The sequence below is a fragment of the Nymphalis io genome, chromosome 15, assembly GCF_905147045.1.
Source record: "Nymphalis io chromosome 15, ilAglIoxx1.1, whole genome shotgun sequence".
NCBI lineage: Eukaryota > Metazoa > Arthropoda > Insecta > Lepidoptera > Nymphalidae > Nymphalis > Nymphalis io.
Window position 1 is genome coordinate 5,438,844 of NC_065902.1, and position 22,269 is coordinate 5,461,112.

Genomic DNA, 22,269 nt, shown 5'->3' on the forward strand with positions numbered 1-22,269 from the left:
ATTAATAGAAAAATAAGTCATGTTACTTCTGAAGTTGATCAAAATATTTTGTATTAACTAACACCTTTACTTAATAAGGGAAGGGAAAAAAAGAGCGTGTGAAATATGTACTGGTTAAATATTTATTTTAGACAATTATTAATAAGATACAATATAATTTCAAAGCGCAAGAGCAAACAATGTTTTACAATGAATTATGCTCAAATTTTTCATGCTTATAATATTTTACGGTGTAAACACAGTTCTTATATATTATATGCATGTATCCAATAAGCATTTATACTCTCTTACTTAAATCCATAATATACATATATGTAATATTTTAGCAAATTCTTTAAATACATAATTTTTAAACATACTTATTTTATTGTTACTATTGTTCAAACATATCTACCATGCAAACGAAGCTTCAGCATGCTATTAATATATTTTTAACAACATTTAATATTCAGTACCACTATACTAAATTGCCTAAACTATCGCTAAATAACTTTATGGTACCAAAATAAAAAAATAAAATTTTTAAGTTTGTGAGATTCCTATATAAACTCATGAGTACATTTCAACAAATATTTTAATATTTCATTATTCTAAATACATGAGCTAGAGGAGGTACATGGCATTTTTGGATTATTACTAATCTCGACCCGTTTATAACGCGTTATGTTATGTTGCGTATGTAAATTTCGAGCATCATATTACTACTACAGACACGTAAAATATATTTAACGCAATTGAATAATGATAAACAATTTTAGAACAAACTGATATACATAGTACCACAAAGTTGCATTTTATGCTTGTTTAACTAGATGATAAGAAGGTCTGCTTTTGATATAACAAATTTAAAAATTGAAAGCTGATCGGCGATCCTACATGCTCGTTTTATTTGTTTGATAAAACAATCAACACTCTTAGTTAGTGTTTATAATTATTTGTTGATTGTTCAAAAAATACAATTTGCCAACCTTATTTACATTACATTTGTATTTACTTGATATAACCATTAATTTACAATTCTACAACAAACCGATTGCTTGAATTTAATAAACTTTTATATAATGCAGTGTTCATTTTATACGAAATTATGACAAAATATTGAAATAAAATTACGTATAAAATAATGAATATTAATTAAAGGAACAAAAGTAGGAAAATCTTAAATGACACTTTGTAATCATGTTGTGTCAATTCTAAGACAATTTCAGTTAAATCTCGTTATTCATTTAAATATAAATTTTTCTTTTTGAATATTACGTCATTTTTAAAAGTTAGCATTAATAAATAATTTTACTTAGTGAGACAAGATTAATAAATTATACAGGTTATAAAGTAGAAAAGTTGCCATTTTTATAACTTATTTTGTTTGAGTTGGCCAATTACTTGACTGCCATGCTACCAAACTATGTAGAATGCATGTGGTTTTTCTTTATAAATATAATTAAAAAATATACAATGAATAAACAATTATTCAAACTTATATACACATGAAAATTTTTTTGGTATAGTTTTATACCATGTTTGGATTCATAATTATATTAACTATAATTTGCACTGCAGTTTATAAATTTTATAATTTCAAATTTTATATAGATAGGCTTAACAAGCTTCAACATTACAATACCTTAATTACGTAAGATAATCTTATGACGAAAATGTTATTTTATACCTGTTAAATCAATAAATTAATAGACATGATGACACAAAAATGTTATGGAATAGATTTCAATAGAAATAACCTAACAAAATATATTACTGTTGTCTTTTTATAACTTTATAAAATGATTAACGTAAAAATATATTTCTTTTTTAAGCAATTTAAAGTTTACAAATTCTTTAAGGAAAAAAATATACATGTGATTCTTCACTAGTCAGTGTTATAATATAATCATTTTATAAACACTGAGAGCAATTTCAAGTCATGTGAAGAGTTTCTTATAACCAACACAAATAAACAGAACGTAATATGAAGATTAGAACTGATCTGCCAGCAAATTACAAATTTCTTGTGAAACTGTTTCTTTACTTGATCGCACAGTGAGTCTGAACATTTGAGCTTGTTTATTTGGTTCCAATCTCATGAGACATCCTACTTGTTGAACTCTAGTGTGCACTATACCTGCACAAACAAAATTATCAGGGTTAGGATCAATACCATCTAGTAACTGCATACCAAAACCAGCTAGTTTTGTACGTGTTGCAGTTATATCTATGGATCCCTGTGCTTTAAATATTTTTTGGGCTCTCTGTTGTTCACCCCCTAAGTTTTTCCATCTTGCAAAAAAAGATTCTCCATTCATTTCTGTTGGTTCAAAGAACTTATTGAGTGTGAGTGGAAGTTTCATAGAGATTTTTTGGGGGACATTGTTGTAAAGAAATGACACAGACATGCTAGGACTATCAAGAAAATCTTCAATACATTCTGCAGTCAACATTTGTTGAATTTGAGCACCTGCTTCCAATACTGGTTCCATAGGTTTCATTTGCACATTGAGCTTATGTAAATCATTCCAATGCAATTCAGGACGAACATTTTGTATTGGAGACTGTGTTTTATTTCCATAAAATAGACCAATCCTACCCAAATTTTGCCTGTATTCACTTTTTACTCCTATTTGAATAAGATCATTTTCAAAAAGTACTCCATTGTTTTTGAACAAAAATTTTTTAATATTATTCTGTTGCACAGTAGCTGGGCTTATTTTGGGTGTGGTATATAAGTCACCTAGAACATCTAACAAACCATTTCCAGTAGGTGCATTTGTACCGGGTGGAGTGGATAATCCAAGTAAATCAGCACTTGAACTGTTTGTATTTGCTATGTTATTTATCACTGGAGCTGGAGTAATATTTGGTTGTGGACTTTTTGATTCTCTTACATCATCAGGGATACGACCTGGCTTTTTCTTTTTTAGAACTGCTAATATTGATGATTCCCTTTCTGGGAACGCTGGCATCTCTTCCAACACTGTTGCTAAAACATCTGAACTGGCAACAATGCTCAACTGCAAATATTCAGATGCCCTCTGTTGTAGTTCTACATCAGCAGAGCGCAAATTTGAGTCTGCACGGAAAACTTCTTGTACCCTGTTTTTTATTTCTGGGAACAAATTAACAAGCTTGATATATGTTGACAACAAAAGTGCTCTTGTTGCTGCAGAGCACAGATGATACTTGGAATGAAGAAGTTCAAACTGGACTAGTGGAGATGATCTGGTATCACCAGCTATTAAATTTCCAAATTCACCAAGAATATATCCTCCCACTTTAACCATATTTTCATGACAAGTTGGAGCCTGTAAAGCTTCAAAAACAGTTTTAGCTGCATATCCTTGGACTTCCTCTCTATTTATTACAATTTGAATGACTCTATACCACACTTCCTCTGAAACATAATCTCCAGCAATTCTAATAAGATTTAAAATAACATCCACATACCATGTAAAGTCAGTAGCATACTTTTCAGCTAATATGGCTACCTTTAGTACCATTTCTTCTCTTATGGAGTAATCAGCTGTTTCTAAATAAGCTAACATTTCTTGTACAATTTCTTCTGCATTTGTTTTATCACACATAGCATACAGCAAATCTACTGCTTGTTGTCGCACAGATACATCTTTTTCCATTTTCATTGAAAGTATTACAACTTCTTGATGCTTTTTCACAGCTTCATGAGAAAATTCGGATGTTGCAAGATGACACATAGACTCAAGAGCTAAGTATCTCAGATTAGTTTCCCGATTACTTAAAAATTGTCCTAGTTGATTGCATGCTCGAACTAGCAAATTAGGCTCACTGTCATTATGAATAATGAGACTTATCGCTTCAAAAAGTACAGCATTTTTTGCATTTGAATGTTGTACTTTTTTTGACTTTGGAGGCTCTTGAGCTTTATTAAAGATTGTTTCCAAGCACTCAGATAAGCGACCCCTCACTCCAGGCTCTTCAGATGGTGGTGTATAGTTTTGTAACAACCGCAATAGTTTTACTGATAACCATGGAGCAGGAACAAAGTAATAGGTATAATCCTGCAGATCTGTGTAGCTAGCAGTGACTATTCTGCTTAATCGAGCAACAGCGAGTGTAACACAACCTTTGTATTCATCTGGATTTTTCTTCACAAGTGCATCTATAAGTGATGTTGCTGCAGTAACAACACCCATATGTGGGTCATTTAATAAATGGATTATTCTTGATGTCCACTCCCCCCCAGGGATGATTTCAGGAGATTTCCGAAAGAGCCGTAACAAACATAGAGCAGCAGATTGCTTTACAACATCCATTGTATCACCAGAAACAAGCAACTTAGGTATTTCAGTACCAAAAGCTTCAGCCATATCCTTGCTACCAATGTTTGCTATGCATTGAAGTGCAAGGTTCACATGAATAGGGTTTCGAGACTGCAAGTCATTTTTAATACTTTGAATAATGAGTTTAATTAGATCACTATTAGTATTCACCAAAACCGATATAAATAGGTAGCCTATTTGTTTCTCGGAATATTTGTTGGATGAAAGTAAGTTAACCGCTTCCATGTGTCCGAAATCGATATCATGACCCAACAAGAAGATAAACAGAAGTTTACAGACGTACTTCTTTTTCTGGTAGCCATCAAGAGTTTTGTCGCCTTTGAACTTACTTCGGATATTAGCCAGCTCTTTATTAATTCTTTTAATTTCTGCTTCTTTGCTTTTACAGTTTCTTATATCAGATATAAAAACTGCGAGCCCTCGCATACCATCTCCCCTAACGGCAGGCATATTGCCAAGAGACTTATCGAACACCAGTTTTATGCCTTTTTTTTAACTTATGAGAATAATATTCCGAATCAAAACTATAACGATATATAAAGCGAAATATTAAAGCTTCGGCTTTAATTCCGGCTTTACACTTTAGTCGCCGTCATTAAATACTATTTCCGATTTGGCCACTGATCTTTCTTCTACAACGCCTTCCCATATTATCTATGAAATTGAAACGTCAGACTACAAATTGGTTGTTTATGGATCAATATCGAAATAAATAGGTTACTAGTTTAAATTAGAACAGAGCTTACAAGAAAGCCAAACCACCAAATTATTAAAAAATGTCAAAATAAGACAACAATATTTAATACATTTTATAAATTAACCGCCATATATTATTTTAACTTAAAATATACTAATATAACTTTGAAAAAACTAAACAAATGAATTAAAATAAACTGAATACATACTAGATTTAATGACAATATTATATTTTGTATATATTTTTAGCTGTAAGTATAGATCTATGCCAGATATATGCTAGTTACAAATCTTCTTAAGGTGTAATAATTTCAATGAAAATAAAACATATGATATTTTAAACATTTCAGTGTTATAGGTCTGGAAATTAAGAAATAGTAAAATTAGAATTCGGTTAAAATTTAAAAATAATATCGTTTTAGCATAAGAAAAGTTGACAAAATTAGGTAAAAAAAAATGTTAGCATTTTATAATGAATTATAAATGCAATACTGTCTAGACTTTTGTTAAGCTGGCAAGTCTTTGAATTTACAGAACATTTAATTATCTACCTATTTCAATTTATGGTAACATGTTTTATAATCAATAAAGAATGTACAGATTAATAAATATTTCATAATACATTCACATTGGTTCACAGTTCATAATATCTTGATCATCAAAATTGAGTGCTTCAGGTTTTATGAATATCTTTCATAGTTTAAAAAACTTTTTATTTTATATAGTTCTTGCTGTATTTTCATTAATTAAATACAATATGGATTAGGAAGATGTAAATTAAAAAAATTGTATTTTTTTTGTACTAAAATAATCTTTGAATGATTATAATAACATGTGTGAAAAAATATAGGGCGCGATAGTTACATTAAAGAGCCGCGGCATATTATTGTAAATTTGGCTCTGGTGAAAGTGCAAATAAAATTAACAATCTCGAATGTGAAGGATGCAAACCTACTATGGCATTGGTCACATAGCGATGTCAGGAGCCTACTTGTAATAAAATAAACTGTTACTGGAAGAAACCCTTTTTATGTAAAAGGGGGGCAACCAACCAAGAGGCTCACCTGATGGAAAGTGATTAGCACTATCCAAAGACACCTGCAACACCGGAGTAATTGGCAGTGCATTGCCGGTTTTTAAGGAATGAGTAGGCTCTTTTCTTGAAGGTTTCTATGTCATAGCGGTTCAAAAAATTCGCCGGAAATATGGTTTCGCAGGGTGGTTGTGCGGGGCAGGAAATGCTTTAAAAATAGCGTTGTAGTAGTGGATTTCCAGACATGGACATAGTATGGATGGAATTTAGAATTTAGACACGATGTCCGGTGGTGTAATTCAGCGCCTGAGATTAATCTAAACAGTTCCTCAGAGCAATCTCCGTAAAAAATGCGACAGAAGACGTAAAGTGCCATCTCTCCCATCCAGAGATGAGAGCAGTACTTTATGTGGGGTTGTATTTTCATCTTTTAGAATTTTAGGCGAGGAGCTGACGTTTTAGGTTTCGTTATTATATCAGCCTGCTTGCGCTAACTAGTACTGTTAACTCAATCTCATTACTCAATTGACTGCCCATACAGCAAATGATCCCTGAGTCCAGCGGTACTCATAACTTCACCCCATGCGGCCACACTTTGTTTTCTTTATGACGCAGATAGAGCAGCAGCATTAGAGAATAGTATTTATCAATCACTGGCCTTTGGCATTTTACTAATCTGTGGCGAATAATGAGATGTCTTTGGTTACTCGATTTGACATCATTCGTTTGCGTTTTTTCAGCAGTCAGTCGAGAGTCACAAGATTCGTCAAAATACGTCTAAATTCTGAATTAACTAATTTTTATACATCTGTTTTGCTCAGTTAATAACTCGTAAATAGACTTAGCTTTCTGCATAGTGTTTATTTAGTTGTGTTTTTTTTAAATTATCAATATGGGTTCAATAATTTTGGTTATGAATTTGTAAATGGAGCCTGGATTCAAAGTACAAAACAACTAATGAATGATGCAGTCTGTATACTGGACAGGCAGAGTGCTATCACGTGCTATTAGAAATGGACTCACAAGTTTTTCGAGTGCTGCTGAATTAAACGTTTCTAAAAAGAAACATCCGTATTTAGTGTCAGTAGTTTGTGGATTTCCTAAAGACATAGCTAATGGAAGATCCCATAAGGGTCAATTCGGAGACGACGCATGGTTTTCCACAAATTTCAACAATGCAGATGTTATTGGTGAGTAGTTCACCTAAATTTCATTGTGATTAAGCGTATCAAACAAATCCTCTAGGTTTAATTAATCACACGAATTATGAAAATAGAAGGTTTATTGTAAAGACAAAAAAATATAATTTCTAGATCATTTAAAAAATTTTTTGGGTCTCGATTTACATGCTTATATACTTTATTTACAAAATTTTGGTACAATATACTTAACATTCATAAATTACACCGAGTTTAAAAAAATACTAATAAATGAGAATAAATCCTAATTTTTATTTATTTCTTAACATTTACCTTGTAGGATGGATGATGTTTATAAGAAAAATACCTTTATTCATACCCATTGCATAATGTAAAATCCTTCAAATTGTTCAATTTTTAATTGACACCTATTATTTAAAAAATTTTAAAAATTTTTTCAAAATATTATTGAGATTTGGAATAGAATAAGAATTTGACTTGATATTTACCTTCTTATATCATATTTACTTATGTTATGATAGTATTTTAAAACTTTGATATTGTCTTGCTGACTTGTTGCTTTAAAAGTAGTGCATTTTTAGTACACTTATATTATATTGCTATATAATAGGTGTTGCTGATGGAGTGGGAGGCTGGCGTGCATATGGAATTGATCCTGGAGAGTTCTCATCATATCTTATGAGGACATGTGAAAGACTGGTCAGAATGGGCCACTTTAAAATGTCAGAGCCAGGAGACCTGCTGGCCAAGTCTTATTATGAGCTTTTAGAACATAAAAAACCCATTTTAGGTAATGCTTTTTTAAATAAATTTAATACATTTAGCTTAATTATTAATTAAATTTTTTCAATTTATCTTAGTTTTTCAATTTTTATGGTCACAAAAATGATTTGTTGCCTCTATTTTCATTTCTCTTAAGTTTGAGTAGACTATTTGTATATGAATAAAATGGTAAAGTCATATCAGTGTTACCAGTGTAATTTTTTGATACAACAGGTAGCAGCACAGCATGTGTAATGATTTTAGACCGCAGCGAGAGTATAATGCGTGCTGCCAACATTGGGGACAGTGGTTTTATGGTTGTACGTGGTGGCCGTGTTGTGCACCGGTCTCATGAACAACAGCACTACTTCAACACACCTTATCAATTAAGCCTGCCACCTCCTGGACATGATCAGAATGTTCTCAGTGATAGGTATGGATAATATGATTTTATATTATGGTTAATATTCAACTTCCAACTGATTTTGTTATTTTATATATATTGTTTTTGATAAATAAAATAGGAGTTTGCATATAAATGCACATACCATTTTTTACCTATGGACTATACTTAGTGTTGTCTGTGTGTTGTGTGTGTGTTTACATTTTAAAATCAACTATCTAATAGGAACTTATTAAACTGACATTTATTACAAATTTGTTTACCTAGGTGTTATATTCATTCATGATTTACTTATTGATTTAATGACTAAACAATATAATATTTCTTGGAGTGTTATCATAAAAAAAATAGGGAGTAATAACCTCATAGCAATGTACTCCAATGAAAATGTAATTTTAAAAATATTATTGTTGAATAGGAAACAATTTTTTTTACATACTTCACATAGAAATTTCGCAAGTTCAGTATTATTTATATATAATGGGAATAAACATAATTTATAGGAATATAATTTTAAACAATAGCTAATGACTTGTGCTATAAATAGTGCTCAAATACATACAATATTATCTTTATGTACAATTATTATATCTATAAATCTGTACATAAGAATTAATAGACATTATTACATTTCATTTTACACTGAAACTTTCCCATTAGATTGCCCATGTTGAAAGAATGATAGAAATTAGTTGTATCATTTCTTATATATATATATAAAATCCTTTATTAGTTTCAGGATAATTAGAGAAGTATACTCTACTAACTAAATATACTCATAAATTATGATATATTTAAAACGTCAACTATATTTTATATTATATAAATATATAATATATATAAATACATTTGATTTATATTTAAAGTGTGCATCTATTTATATAGAAATATATATAATATTTGATGTATAATATTTGCAAATGCAATATGTTATTCACTTGTTTGAAAACAATTTTATCAGTTATAGATGCTATGCTTCTAATAGCAAAAGGTTACTTCAATATAGATAAGGTTGAAAAGTGTACTCATAAGGGTTTTTATTTTGATAAATAATTAGAATGATGTTATGTTTTTATTATATTAATTGAGGTAATGTGATATATGTCACACCTTTTGTAATTTAAATTGTTATTTAAAATAATTCTTCATTTGACATTAAAGTAAAATAAATTAATATTTGTCATTATTTCACAATTAGCTTTTTAAAGTCTGGAAAATATTAACCTAATATTTTATTGAAAAAATGTTGTCAAAATATTAAAGATGTTACAAATCATGTGACTTAAAATTTTATTTATTTTTATACGCAGCTATAAATTTAAAATTAATTTTCTCAAACGGAAATGTTTCCTATTCATGTTTTGAATGGTATGTTAACATTTTAAATCTAAACTCATTGTTTCAAAATTGTGTGTTAAATAAGTTTTTACGAAACAAAATTTGCAATAAAGCTTTGCCATTGTGTAATTTAGCCAGTGTGTAAACTTTTAGATCGCAGTCAGAAATAGAATTTCCTTTCGCCATTGCTGTAATTCGAATTGGCGCCATAAAATTTATTTTGGTAATAATAACTTGACTCATTATTATTACAGTATCAGCATGTGAATGTCCCACTGCTGGGCTAAGGCCTCTCCCTTTTTGAAGAGAAGGATTATTAGTTAACTGTTTTTATAGGTTTAGATTTTTATACAACTGGATTTAATTAATTCATCAATAATTATAAATAATAACTTATTTATAATTATTTTATATTATAAAATTTCTCGCGATTTTCTTATAAATATTACATAAACGATTACGTCATGAATCATGACATACTTTGCAAGTCTATCGTCTCACGCCTCGTCGGCTTTTTGACAAATAGGTATCGTCAATACTGCAAGTCTTATGACTGCCGGTTGTTTATCCAATATTTTGACTCTTAACATAAGCGATCATGTGGTCTCAATACACAAACAACGTTGTTGTATTTCTGCGTGCACTAATATTAGAATTTTTAGTTTGTTGGATATAAGCCAGCGAACAAAACTCACGTGCTCTGTTTAATTTGTAGAATGGTATTATATTTATTTTAGTTCACAAATATTTAATAAAATTCATGTATATTTTTACATAATGAGAACACGAATACAAAAACATATTATAAGATAACAAGGCAAGGTTTTGATTCGAACCACACTGATCGCAGCGGATGAATACTATCTTATCTGTAATTTATTTAAGACACTAAGTATTTTCGTGCTGTACGTTCGAGAGAAAATTAAGAAGGAGATTATTAAGAAATCCAATAAATTGTTTATAATTCTGACCAAATTCTTAAAACCGATATTTTTGAACGTAACATGATATTGAGCCGAAAGCCCAAACTTAAGAACAATAATGGAATCATATGATTGCTATGTAATATTATTCAATAAGATTTTATTTTATTGCGTTGTTCAAATACAATGTAGGTATCAAATTATTCACAAAGAAACCCATAAGTCATATTATTTTTTTAAAGCATTTAATTTTATCACAATCGAATAAATATTCTTTTCAAGTATTATTATTTCTATGTGACATGTTCTTTTATAATTTATACGTCAATAGCTCAACAATATACGGATTGTCGAGTTATAGTCGCAGGTCGTTTTTGACACCTTAGACGATCTTCTATTATGAATGCCTATCTGAACAGAAAATTAATATTATTTCTTAGTTTTTTGACAGTTACTAAGTTTATAATTTTTTCCAAGAATAGGTTTTCGAATTTTTTGCCCCCGTTATCCTTATAAACTCGCACTCGCATAAATATTTACCTTCGTCTGTCAACGTACACATGTTTAAGATTTTTAAGCATATAAATAAAATCGATGAAAAAATGATGATGTTTGCAATTTTGCTAGTACTAATCTTTTTAACTCATATTACACCTTATGTGCATGTTATTGCTGTATTGTACGTATTTAATTGTGATTCTATAAAGTACTATATTGAACAAGTTAAAATCTCTTTAACACAAAATAATAAACAATTACATAATATCATTAATTAATTAGGGACGAGAACAGACTCATATAATGAAATAATGAACTGAGGTTAAAAGCAAGTGTAATGCATGGTATAAGCTTGATAATATAATTGTTATTTGCATAATGCAATGAATAAATGCAAATATTCCCATTATATAAAATAATGGCAACGGTATAAAATAATCAAAGCGGAACCAAGAACAGCTGGTATACATTTTCTAGTACCGAAATCATAAATACAATTTCTTATACGTTACAGGCCAGAATCAGCGGAAACGGCCGAGTTTAAGGTGGAATGCGGTGACGTGATCCTCGTGGCGACGGACGGCGTGTTCGACAACGTGCCGGAGCCGGTGCTGGTGGCGGAGATGCGGCGCGCGCAGGCGCTGGAGGGCGACGCGCAGCGCCTGCAGGCCGTCGCCAACTCCATCGCGTGGATGGCCCGCAACCTCTCCTTCGACGGGTGCTACATGTCGCCGTTCGCGAAGAGCGCGCGACAGAATGGCATCGATGCTATTGGTGACTATCAGTGTTCATAGACCTCGATAGCAAAGTGGTATTTAGGTACTTTGACAATCTCGTTTGATTACCTACTCGCTACCTAAATGCCCCTTGCATAACTTCTTTCTGCACATACTATTTATATAAATGTCATATTTCACTTACTAAACCCATTTATAAGGGATCTGAGGCGAGTGTCTGGTTTACCCGCCTAAGGTTTGAGGCGTTGAAACAATCCCTTAGGTCCTTTGACATGACACCCCCGGATTAAAATTATACTTTACCGAAACGCACATTGCTTATAGTATTTGTATAATTGCATTTTTAAATAGTTTAATTCGCTGACCAACTTTGCGTGCGCTTGTAACCGCTTGCTTTTACCAAGCAATGGCCGAAAAGTTTGTTGAGGAAGTAGTTTTGTAAAGCGTAATTTTTTTCGGTTTAATTGGTGCCAGTATAATAACAGAATACAGATTTAACATCTTAAATAGCATACGTGTAACCGAATAACGCATCGATGGTAAGGAATAGCATATGGGCATTTTTTTAAAAGTTTGCGTGATTTTAAAAAATGGTATTTTTTTTTAGTACATATGTTTTATGCAATAATATTAACATTAATTAAATCAGTGATGTCTAAATTATCATAAAAACACAGAAATCACGCAAAACACTGTAGTTTATCATATACTACGAATTAAATGCGTCCGACCCTGATATTTTCGTCCACTGTTATAGTTACGTACTATTTTGCCTTGGTTTTAGAGTAAAATAAAAATATAATATTCAAAACGCATATATATATGTAACAAGATAAAGTACTTATTACAAATCTTCTCCTATTTTTTCATTATAAGCACTTATCAAAATATGATCAACAATTGTACATCCTCTGAGTTATAAAACGACAAAAACAGACTTATATTTCATCATTTTTGGCATTAATTTGAGATCCAAATAATATTATAAGTAAATGATAAAATTAATAAAATTGCATAACAACAAATGTAAAAGATACTTTGAGCTTTGTCCATTATTATTTAGAAATATTTAACAGTCAATTGTGTATTCTTTGGTGGACCGTCACTCTATGGAACGGGGGTGGAAAATGTAGAGTCGTACACATTTGTATATAAAAGCATTGAATTTTATTCTAAGCTACCTACCTAAATTTCTATTTACTAACTTTTCAAAACTTCTCTGGTTTTCATTATATCCATATTTTCATTTAGACTGGATTTTTTTTAAGTTACTATTTTGTAACAATACAATTGTTTTCTTGCTTGTTTGTGCCGTTTTTAACACTAGAATTTTTTAGGGCATTATTGTAGTTTTGAACTAATCTCTTCCTATTCGTTTTTCGTTTTTTTCTTGTAGATTAATTTTTTTTGCAGATAGTGTAGTATTTTGATTATTTAAAACTGGTTTTTCTTTCTATTTACGTTTCTGTTCTCATCACTTCTTTCGCTTCTTTTCTATTTCATCTTCCGTTAGCTCATTTATTTTCTTACTCTCGCAATGAGTTCCATTTCAATATCTACAACAATAATATGTTAGTATGTGTCTTAATAAACATTAATTAAGGCTTTATTTTATATAGTTTAAATTGATTTATAAAATTTCTAATTTAATTTTATTAAATAATTAATTTAATACGGCTCCACTTTCAATTTTAAAAGATTATAAAAATCTTAATACACAAGATAAAAAATATTTTTAGGAAAAAACTAAATTATCCGACTGAATAGAAAAAAAAACAAATACTAAAAACCATCGAGCTGTTTAGGTTACAGAGTATGCCAAAGATACATGTGTATATTATGTATGTATCGAAAAACATTACCCTCCTTCAGGGCAGTCGGGTAAATATATCATTTTGAGGATTAAAATATTTTAGCAATGTAAACGCGGATTTAGTTTCTATTGAGTTAAGAAAACTGTTCCGCTGAAAAATGATTTCTCAGCGGACGTAACGGATTGTTCGGTTACAACAATTATTTTGCAAATTTCTGAGAATGAGTTACTAAGTTCAATCAAATTACCACATTTTAGATAAACAGATATTTTTATTGTTCTGAAAATGTATAATTCTTATATGAGTTACTTACCGAGTAAACAGTGGAAATCCATAACGCACGCAACTGAGATGCGGTACAATTTTATACGAAACTAATGCTTGCTTACACAAAATAGCGGTCTGTTGAATGTTACCGTAGGGTTGTTAGTCTTAAAATATAAACCGGAATCGCAGTAATATTTTGGTATATTTATTGAGAAAATGACGTATCAGTTGAATTTTCCACAGTGGGCGGTTTTTTAGGTTGAAATTTAATAATTAATTTAAATTTTTGGATAACTAATGGTAATAATACATATATGACAATCAGAAGACGGTTTCATTATTTCTTCAATAAAACTATCGGTTGATGGTAAGAAAGCCAGATTTTAGACACAATGGTATTCAAACCTGACAACTATCGAATGGGACATAGCAAAATATGGGTTAATCGATCATTAAATACTATTTTATTTTTAATATACAACAATTAAATAATTTGTTTATATTATCAATATAAATAATAACAATTAAACTTTACAATTTATTAACATAATACTCGTATAGATACTAGAATTTCATGTAATCTTTTATTTTAAACAGGGGACACCCTAAACCACAATAGTGCAAACTAAAAAAAAAATGCCCACATACATCTTACAGTAACGAGAAGTAAATGAAGATGGCGGAAAGTTCTGATAACGACTTCGGCGACATTCTAAAACGCCATTTTTCGCGTACAGTACAGTAACAGCCTGTGAATGTCCCACTGCTGGGCTAAGGCCTCCTCTCCCTTTTTGGAGAGAAGGTTTGGAGGTTATTCCACCACGCTGCTCCAATGCGGGTTGGTGGAATACACATATGGCAGAATTTCAATCAAATTAGACACATGCAAGTTTCCTCACGATGTTTTCCTGCACCGTCCAGCACGAGATGAATTATAACCACAAATTAAGCGCATGAAAATTCAATGGTGCTTGCCCGGGTTTGAACCTACGATCATCGATTAAGATTCACGCGTTCTTACCTCTGGGCCATCTCATGCTTATTTTTTGCGTATCCATAACTAATTATTCAAGGTATCGATACCGCGCCACTTCAAAGTTGTTTATATCTTTATTCCTCCTGTGGTTGCAAAAAGGCTATAATTATTTATTTGATAATAAAATGGAGTTAATATTTGGCGTTGATTTTCATGCAATTATTCTGCTAATAATAATGTTATCAGCATACTTATTTAGTTTAGAAGAGTACTTAGTTTATTCCCATTTCTTTATGGTAGAATCTACATTCCGAACCGGCGCGGGTGGTAGCTTTACATTTAACTATATAGTGTTAACATAGGGATTCAATGTTGCTTTTATAAGCCTACCTTAATAAATATTTTTTTGATTTCATATTATTTTTATCAAACAAATCATTAACTATACATAATTATATATATTTTCTTTGCAGGTGGAAAACCGGACGACATAACGGTGCTACTGGCTATCGTAGCACTATGAAAATGTCACTATGTGATTTATTAGATTATTTGAGAAACAGATTAGTTCAAAATAATTTGCAACATTAGTTTAAACAACGACACCAAAAAAAAAATACAATATTGGTTTCTATTATATTTAATAATAGTGTTGTCATCATTTTTCATTGTACAAAAAACGATAACATTTTAAAGGGTTTATATGATCTGATGCAAAATGAATTTACCATTGACAGACACTAGAGCACTAGTCACTCGGTGATATTTTTACTATGCAGAAACGGAGAAATTGTTGATTGTTATTCATTTCCATTACAATTTTGTTGTTAGTTGTGTATGTATTGTGATGTTTATGATAAAAAAATATGTGGTAACTAACATATTGGACGAATAATTGTGTATGCATAAATGCAATATTTGTTAATCAAATGTGTATATAAAATTCATCTAAATATGCAGAGGAAATTTTAAGTATGAATCAAGTACATTACTGATTATAAAGTTTAAAAGTATGCCTGGGTTGTGTTGTATCTAAGCTTTTTGAGCAACTCTTACCCTCTCTAGTAATTTCTGTATACTCTTATACATCTAGAGATGAGTATGAACAAATGTGTAACCTTAGGTACAGAGGAATGTTTATAAATAATGTAATTTAGTAAATGTAATAAATATTGTAAAAAGAGAACATCGATATTTTTTTGTGATTATTTTGTTATTGTATAAAATGTGTGTTTGATGTTTGAATGAAGACTGATTATTTAGCTATATTTGTTAATATGTCAATTTGAGATTTTTCAACGCAATTATTACAACGCAACTAACAGATTTTTGTAGTGTTATTTATATTCCTTTTTATACATTTTTAATCTAAACAAGTATGTATTCGACAACTTGACACAATTTACACTCAGTTTATATTTTACTATACGTATAACATTTAATAATAATTGAATGTATGTCACTAAATGCTGCGGGTGCGACTTACGATTGTTATTAGCGTCTCTGTATTATTATAAATTATGAAATATCATTAATTTTTTTTTGCCATATCTAAACTGTTTATGTTATAATCAAGGAATAATGAATTTTATAGAGATCCCAACAACGTAATAATCTTTATTTTTTTCTTTTTTATCAAAATATTACTAAATTGCACTTCACAGAAACACTTTTTTTAGACACAGTAGCTGCTACAAAGGAAATATCAAATTAGCTTGCAAATAGTGTTCAACTAAAATAATCACAAAGATCAAATTAATAATATCCGCCAAATACCAAAACTTATTATTGCTGTTTTCCCGAGTTAGCCAGTGTAATTACACACATATGGGCAAAACATCTTTATCCTATGATCATATTTACGTGTTAGGAGTTGTTTGTACATCCTGCAGTGCAAGTATTTATTAGCATGAAAGGTGAATATTTACCAGCAGGATCCCCATTTGTCGTCCTAAAATCCATACTATAACGTGATTCGTTGCAATTAATACATTTAGGGTTTGAAAACTTGGGTCGAATTCTAATAAAACTTATCACACAACAAAACATTGGTTAAAAGTTTATTGATGAAAAAGGAATTCTTGTGTAAATTTCAATATAACATAAGGTGCATTTTGGAATACGTCTTTTGTAGTTAAATATTAATTAATTATATGTTTTATTGAATTGGTTGAGTCATGAGGAATGATGGTAAAACTACTGTCTATTATAAATAAATTGTTAAACGATTTGAAATTCGTGCAAAAAAGGAGTGTGTAGAGAAATAAATAAATTTAAATTAAATATATATTTTGTTTGAATTTTAATGCCTTCTATTATTTTATTTATTTCCATAAAATTGTATTTTAAATCCTTATTGCAGTGAAAATGCCAATTTTTTTTTGTGTGTATGTATGTAGTGATGTGCCGGATCGTTAAAATGTACTTCCGCGGATACGGACACGAATAAGGAAAATTAATGTCCTTATAAAAAAATGTAATCTTTCTTATATCTTTCTATAACAAATGTTTAAATATTTAATAATTTTAATTAAATAATTATATCACAAATATTTGAGGTTGCATCAATTAAATTAGTACCTTATAAGTATGTTATAAGATAATTAGTAACTTACAACGATGAGTGCTTATAAATTTAACTTTAACAATATAAATGTGCCAAATATATGACGTAAAATAGAATTTAAAAGTATTGCTAATATATAACATAAGTATTATTAATATTTATATATATTATATATCTATATAGAATTTCATATACGTAATAAAATTTAATTATATAAATGATCCACCAAAAAGTAACGGACACATCGGATATAATCTTTTTTTCTTCTTCGGATATGTAAACGGTTATCCGACAAATCACTAGTATGTACCATTTTTCCCAACATTTATTTTTGTATTCATTTGAATTGAATTAAAATAAAAACATAATTTATTTAATATCTATTTAATATAGATATATTTTATGTCAGTTGTGTGAAAATATTATATTTTTATAGCATCATATTATCTTCGATTTATATTCTTTTTTATACTAAACAAAAAATGAAACACTTATTTTTCGTAATATATAATCACAAATAACTGACCTATTTTATCAATAATAATAAAGCAAATACAAAGAGCAATTTATAGGTTTGTTTTGTGCTAAATAAACTAAATGAAAAATAATCCAAATAGAAGACATACAATTTAATAGTTAGAAATTGTACATAAAATAGAGAAATTCATAAAATAAATATTTGGCTTGATATATTAATTTATTTTTATTTAAAATTTGAACATTTTTATTCTTATCTATTTTCTTCATTATTATCTGGTACTTCACGATTCTCATTTTGCCAGTTAAATCCACCTGGTTGGACATTGGGAAAATCTGGCAATGTCACATAATCTGCCTCTTCGGGGGCTGGATCAAACAGCTTTTTTCTGAAATGGATAAATAATTGCTTTTTTATTTAATAGGTGAGTTGACACATCAGATATACAAAAAAGTTTGGATTTAAATAATCCTATAATTAAATCTACTTGTATTATTTTTTATGAATTATGAAACTTACAAAAACATTGGTGTTATTAATATTTTCTGGCCACCTCTTTGATTTGGAAGAACATCTTCTATAAAGAAATAAATGTGACCGATGGCCATTCCTACCAAATCCACAGATATTGCATTTCCTAATAAGACTGAGAAACCGAGTAAAACCCAGGGCAAGTATGGTGCCTAAAAATTTAAATGAATTGTAATTATTTAAAGTATTTGTCAACATTACCAACACATATATGTCTAAATTATAAAACAAACTGAAACAAATAAATGCATAGATTATTAGAGCTCTATATATATAATAGATTAGAATGAATATTAAGCAAAGATTATAATTCCAATTAGGTGAAAATTCTACAAGAGAAATTATTTTACCTGAAAATTCATTAACCCAAAAAAGTTCATCCTTACATATATATTACGTCTTGACCATATGTAAACAATCATGATAGTAAAAGCTTGTCCTAAAAATAACAAATTAACAAAGAATGCACATAGCTGTAACATACTAAGGAAAATCAGTTTTTATAATATATTTTAAGCTCAATATTATAGTATCATATATCAGACAGAACAGATCATCAACAAATAAATTGTTTAATAATTTCATCTATTCTAAATCATGTATGATGTATGAAAAATATGTTGATAAAAGGATACAATCATTAGGACACCACCAAAAATGAACATAACAACAAAATCAGCAGTCCTTCCTCTAAATGAGCCTTCCTCCAACATCCTACAATATCTATATGTAAAAATCATATTGAAAAAAAAGTTAAATCCTAAGTTTCCAAAGAATAGGAATGTTGTAATAAATCTCCATAACTGGTATCTCTGCAGAATAACTATTGGATTGAAATATAGGTTAAATGGCGACACAAGATCCAATTGCTGCAATGTAAATGAATTAGCATTAGTTTAGTGCTTTTTACCTCACGGTGTATTCAATTGGTTTTCAATTTAATTTACCACAGCCAAAGTAGTAATCACACAAGCAGTTGTGTAAACTCTTGTTACAGGTGGCACAAGCATATATTCTTGTAAAAGTGTTTGATATGCCATGTTTAACAACTTGATCACAATAATTGCATAATATAACTTAGATAGTAAATGGACAATCTAGGCACTATTGTAACTTAACATGATTGGGCCACATCAGATTATTTGATACAGCAACGAAAAACTATCAATGTTAAATCTAAACAAAAACTTATAAATACATTAAATACAACATATATGTTCCACTAAACATAATGTGTTACAAATCATGTATTTTTAATCTAGTTTGATAAAAATAGGCTTTATTTTATTGCAAAAATAGATATTAGATACGAGAGAAACGAAAAGTAAATATGAAGTAAATCTTTCATCCAATAGAGGGCGATAAGTGCAATAACAATGAGTAGGTACAAAGATTATAAATCATTTTGAAATACTACAGGCGTTTTAGAAATTATCTGTTATTGATCTTTTATATTACAACCACTATTTAATCTTGGCTTTGTATATTTTTTTACATTGTCAATGCTGTTATCGATGAAAATTATATAATATGTGTGGTTGATATTTGAGAATAATAATGCAATTATATAATATTATGAGATATATTTAATTTAAAAATGTGTCATCATAACTGTAACATAATAAATACACAAAAGAATTGCACTCTTAAATATTGTTTGATTATTTAATTTGCTCGAATATAATATATGAAAAACATAAACAATAAACTAAGATATAACAATATGTATAACCTTTGTAAGTAAACTCTATACGACGTTAAAACAAATTAATTTTCTAGGTTAATACAATTTATTACAATTAATGTCAATACATTAAATAATTAAAATGAGGCTATATGGTTCGAATCTTTGACTTGATAATGGCAAAATTAAAAAGTAAGAAGTTAGTCACTTGACATTTGACATTGACAAAGTAATTTTAGAATAAATAATAAATTGACGTACCTGTGTAAATTGTAATGTTAATCTTTAAAAAACCACTAATATATTTCTGTTGTTTTTTCTTTGTTAAAATCTAAAAATTGTGGAAATAGATAGTTTTGAAAAGTTTAATATGATTATATATGCTAAAATGTAAAGCTTATTTGTTCTTAAACTTGTAGTAAAAAGACATTCAAAAATGGATACGAAAGAAGTCATTGACCACTTGGTTGCTTTAAAAGTAATGAGGCTCACTAAGCCGGCTTTGATAAGCCCAAAGATTGTCACTTGTGACTTTAAAGATTTACCGGGTAATATTTTAAATAACTTTTTAAAAGATGATGCCACATCAGTGGTTCAGATGGAAACTCTAACTGCTGGACAGTTTCTATTATTGCCTCAAAGTTTTGGCAATATTTACCTGGGTGAGACATTTTCTTGTTATGTTTGTGTTCATAATGAAACAAGTCAACCAGTTCAAAGTGTATCTATCAAGGCTGACTTGCAAACAAGTTCACAAAGAATTCCATTATCAACACAACAAAATCAGTCTCCCATAATGTTAGATGTTGATGAAACTCTTAGTGATGTGATACATCATGAAGTTAAAGATTTGGGAACCCACATTTTAGTTTGTGAAGTCACTTATATGTCCAATTATAATACATTATCTTCATTCAGAAAGTTTTTCAAATTTGAAGTAATGAAACCTTTGGATGTTAAGACCAAGTTTTATAATGCTGAGTCCGATGATGTATTTGTTGAAGCACAGGTGCAAAACATTACCTCAGGCCCAATAATACTTGAACAAGTGTCTTTGGAGAGTTCTCACCAGTTTGTAGTTAAATCATTAAATGAGGATGATAATGGTATGTCAGTCTTTGGAGATGTTACATTGTTACAGCCACAAGAGAGCTGCCAGTATTTGTACTGTCTTACGCCAAAAGAAAATATAACAAAAGATATTAAATTAATTGCTGCAGCTAAGAATATTGGGAAACTAGATATTGTATGGAGATCTAATTTAGGCGAAAAAGGAAGATTGCAAACAAGCCAACTGCAACGAATGACTCCTGATTATGGAGATATACGAGTAACATATGAAAATTTACCAAGTAAAATACCAGTTGATAAACCTTTTAACTTTAAATGCAAAATAGTAAATGCTAGTGATAGAACTCTGGATTTAATTATCAAACTTCGATCACTTCAGGATTCCAGTCTACTTTGGTGTGGTATTTCAAATAGAAAATTAGGCCCTTTGGAGCCTGGAAATGTCACTTTTGTAAATTTAACTGCAATGCCTATAACTTCAGGCTTACATAATATAACAGGTGTATCATTAGTTGACTTATTCCTTAAGAGGACATATGATTATGATGATTTAGCCTCTGTTTATGTGTACTGATTGTTAACTATTATAATTTTGTTAGGCCTAGGTACATGAATCTTTGTACTTATATCTTTAAAAATTTAATGTCAAAAATAAAGTTGTTAGTAATATAATTTTGTATTATTCTTAACAATACCTTTAATTTTGGTTTCCATTGAATGTGTTAACAAATTACTTAAATTTCCAATTTCTTTTTAAATACTTAGCTGTTACTATTAGTTTAATTAATAGTATGTCTATTCTTCATACATATAAGAATATTTTAGTGAAAAAGATAAATAGTTAAATAATAAGAAAGAAAATCTACTTTTTAGTTTTATGCTATATTTTTTTAAATAGGTACTAAATAAAATAGCCTGTATGTTTTTTAGTTTTGCCTTTTTTTTCTTTTCCGTCGTGTATCTACGCTATTTGAGCGCAAAATTAGTTTTGACTTTATAGAAAAAAAATCTGCGAAGTGATA

At 29.5% G+C, this 22,269-nt stretch overlaps 4 protein-coding genes across 4 annotated transcripts; 2 read left to right on the forward strand and 2 right to left on the reverse strand.

Moving 5' to 3' along the window:
- Window positions 1–101: 101 nt before the first annotated feature.
- On the reverse strand, window positions 102–4,958 carry LOC126773989 (AP-2 complex subunit alpha). Its single transcript, XM_050495270.1, has one exon. The coding sequence runs from the start codon at window positions 4,758–4,760 to the stop codon at window positions 1,974–1,976; it is 2,787 nt and encodes a 928-aa protein (XP_050351227.1). The 5' UTR covers window positions 4,761–4,958; the 3' UTR covers window positions 102–1,973.
- A 1,802-nt stretch (window positions 4,959–6,760) lies between these two features.
- LOC126774014 (protein phosphatase PTC7 homolog) lies at window positions 6,761–17,204 on the forward strand. Its single transcript, XM_050495307.1, has 5 exons — window positions 6,761–7,229; window positions 7,810–7,989; window positions 8,196–8,394; window positions 11,638–11,897; window positions 15,391–17,204. Exons 1-5 carry the CDS (start codon window positions 7,001–7,003, stop codon window positions 15,438–15,440), a joined length of 918 nt encoding a protein of 305 aa, XP_050351264.1. The 5' UTR covers window positions 6,761–7,000; the 3' UTR covers window positions 15,441–17,204.
- An 893-nt stretch (window positions 17,205–18,097) lies between these two features.
- On the reverse strand, window positions 18,098–19,825 carry LOC126774021 (derlin-2). The gene is made up of 5 exons (XM_050495314.1): window positions 19,440–19,825; window positions 19,128–19,361; window positions 18,843–18,965; window positions 18,481–18,644; window positions 18,098–18,349 (listed from the first exon to the last, which is right to left on the reverse strand). The coding sequence occupies exons 1-5, from the start codon at window positions 19,530–19,532 to the stop codon at window positions 18,214–18,216; spliced, it is 750 nt and encodes a 249-aa protein (XP_050351271.1). The 5' UTR covers window positions 19,533–19,825; the 3' UTR covers window positions 18,098–18,213.
- A 613-nt stretch (window positions 19,826–20,438) lies between these two features.
- Window positions 20,439–21,919, forward strand: LOC126774010 (trafficking protein particle complex subunit 13). Its single transcript, XM_050495301.1, has one exon. The coding sequence runs from the start codon at window positions 20,613–20,615 to the stop codon at window positions 21,819–21,821; it is 1,209 nt and encodes a 402-aa protein (XP_050351258.1). The 5' UTR covers window positions 20,439–20,612; the 3' UTR covers window positions 21,822–21,919.
- The last annotated feature ends 350 nt before the right edge of the window (window positions 21,920–22,269 follow it).

Bases quoted from the DNA above. Each gene is read 5' to 3' on its own strand.
- LOC126773989 (XM_050495270.1), bottom strand. From the start codon at position 4,760: ATGCCTGCCGTTAGGGGAGATGGTATGCGAGGGCTCGCAGTTTTTATA.
- LOC126774010 (XM_050495301.1), top strand. From the start codon at position 20,613: ATGGATACGAAAGAAGTCATTGACCACTTGGTTGCTTTAAAAGTAATG.
- LOC126774021 (XM_050495314.1), bottom strand. From the start codon at position 19,532: ATGGCATATCAAACACTTTTACAAGAATATATGCTTGTGCCACCTGTA. The intron at 19,362-19,439 runs GTAAATTAAATT...TTTACATTGCAG, and splicing joins TGATTACTACTTTGGCTGTG to CAATTGGATCTTGTGTCGCC. The intron at 18,645-18,842 runs GTAAAATAATTT...TTAAATTTTTAG, and splicing joins TTGGGTTAATGAATTTTCAG to GCACCATACTTGCCCTGGGT.
- LOC126774014 (XM_050495307.1), top strand. From the start codon at position 7,001: ATGATGCAGTCTGTATACTGGACAGGCAGAGTGCTATCACGTGCTATT. The intron at 7,230-7,809 runs GTGAGTAGTTCA...GCTATATAATAG, and splicing joins CAACAATGCAGATGTTATTG to GTGTTGCTGATGGAGTGGGA. The intron at 7,990-8,195 runs GTAATGCTTTTT...TTGATACAACAG, and splicing joins ACATAAAAAACCCATTTTAG to GTAGCAGCACAGCATGTGTA.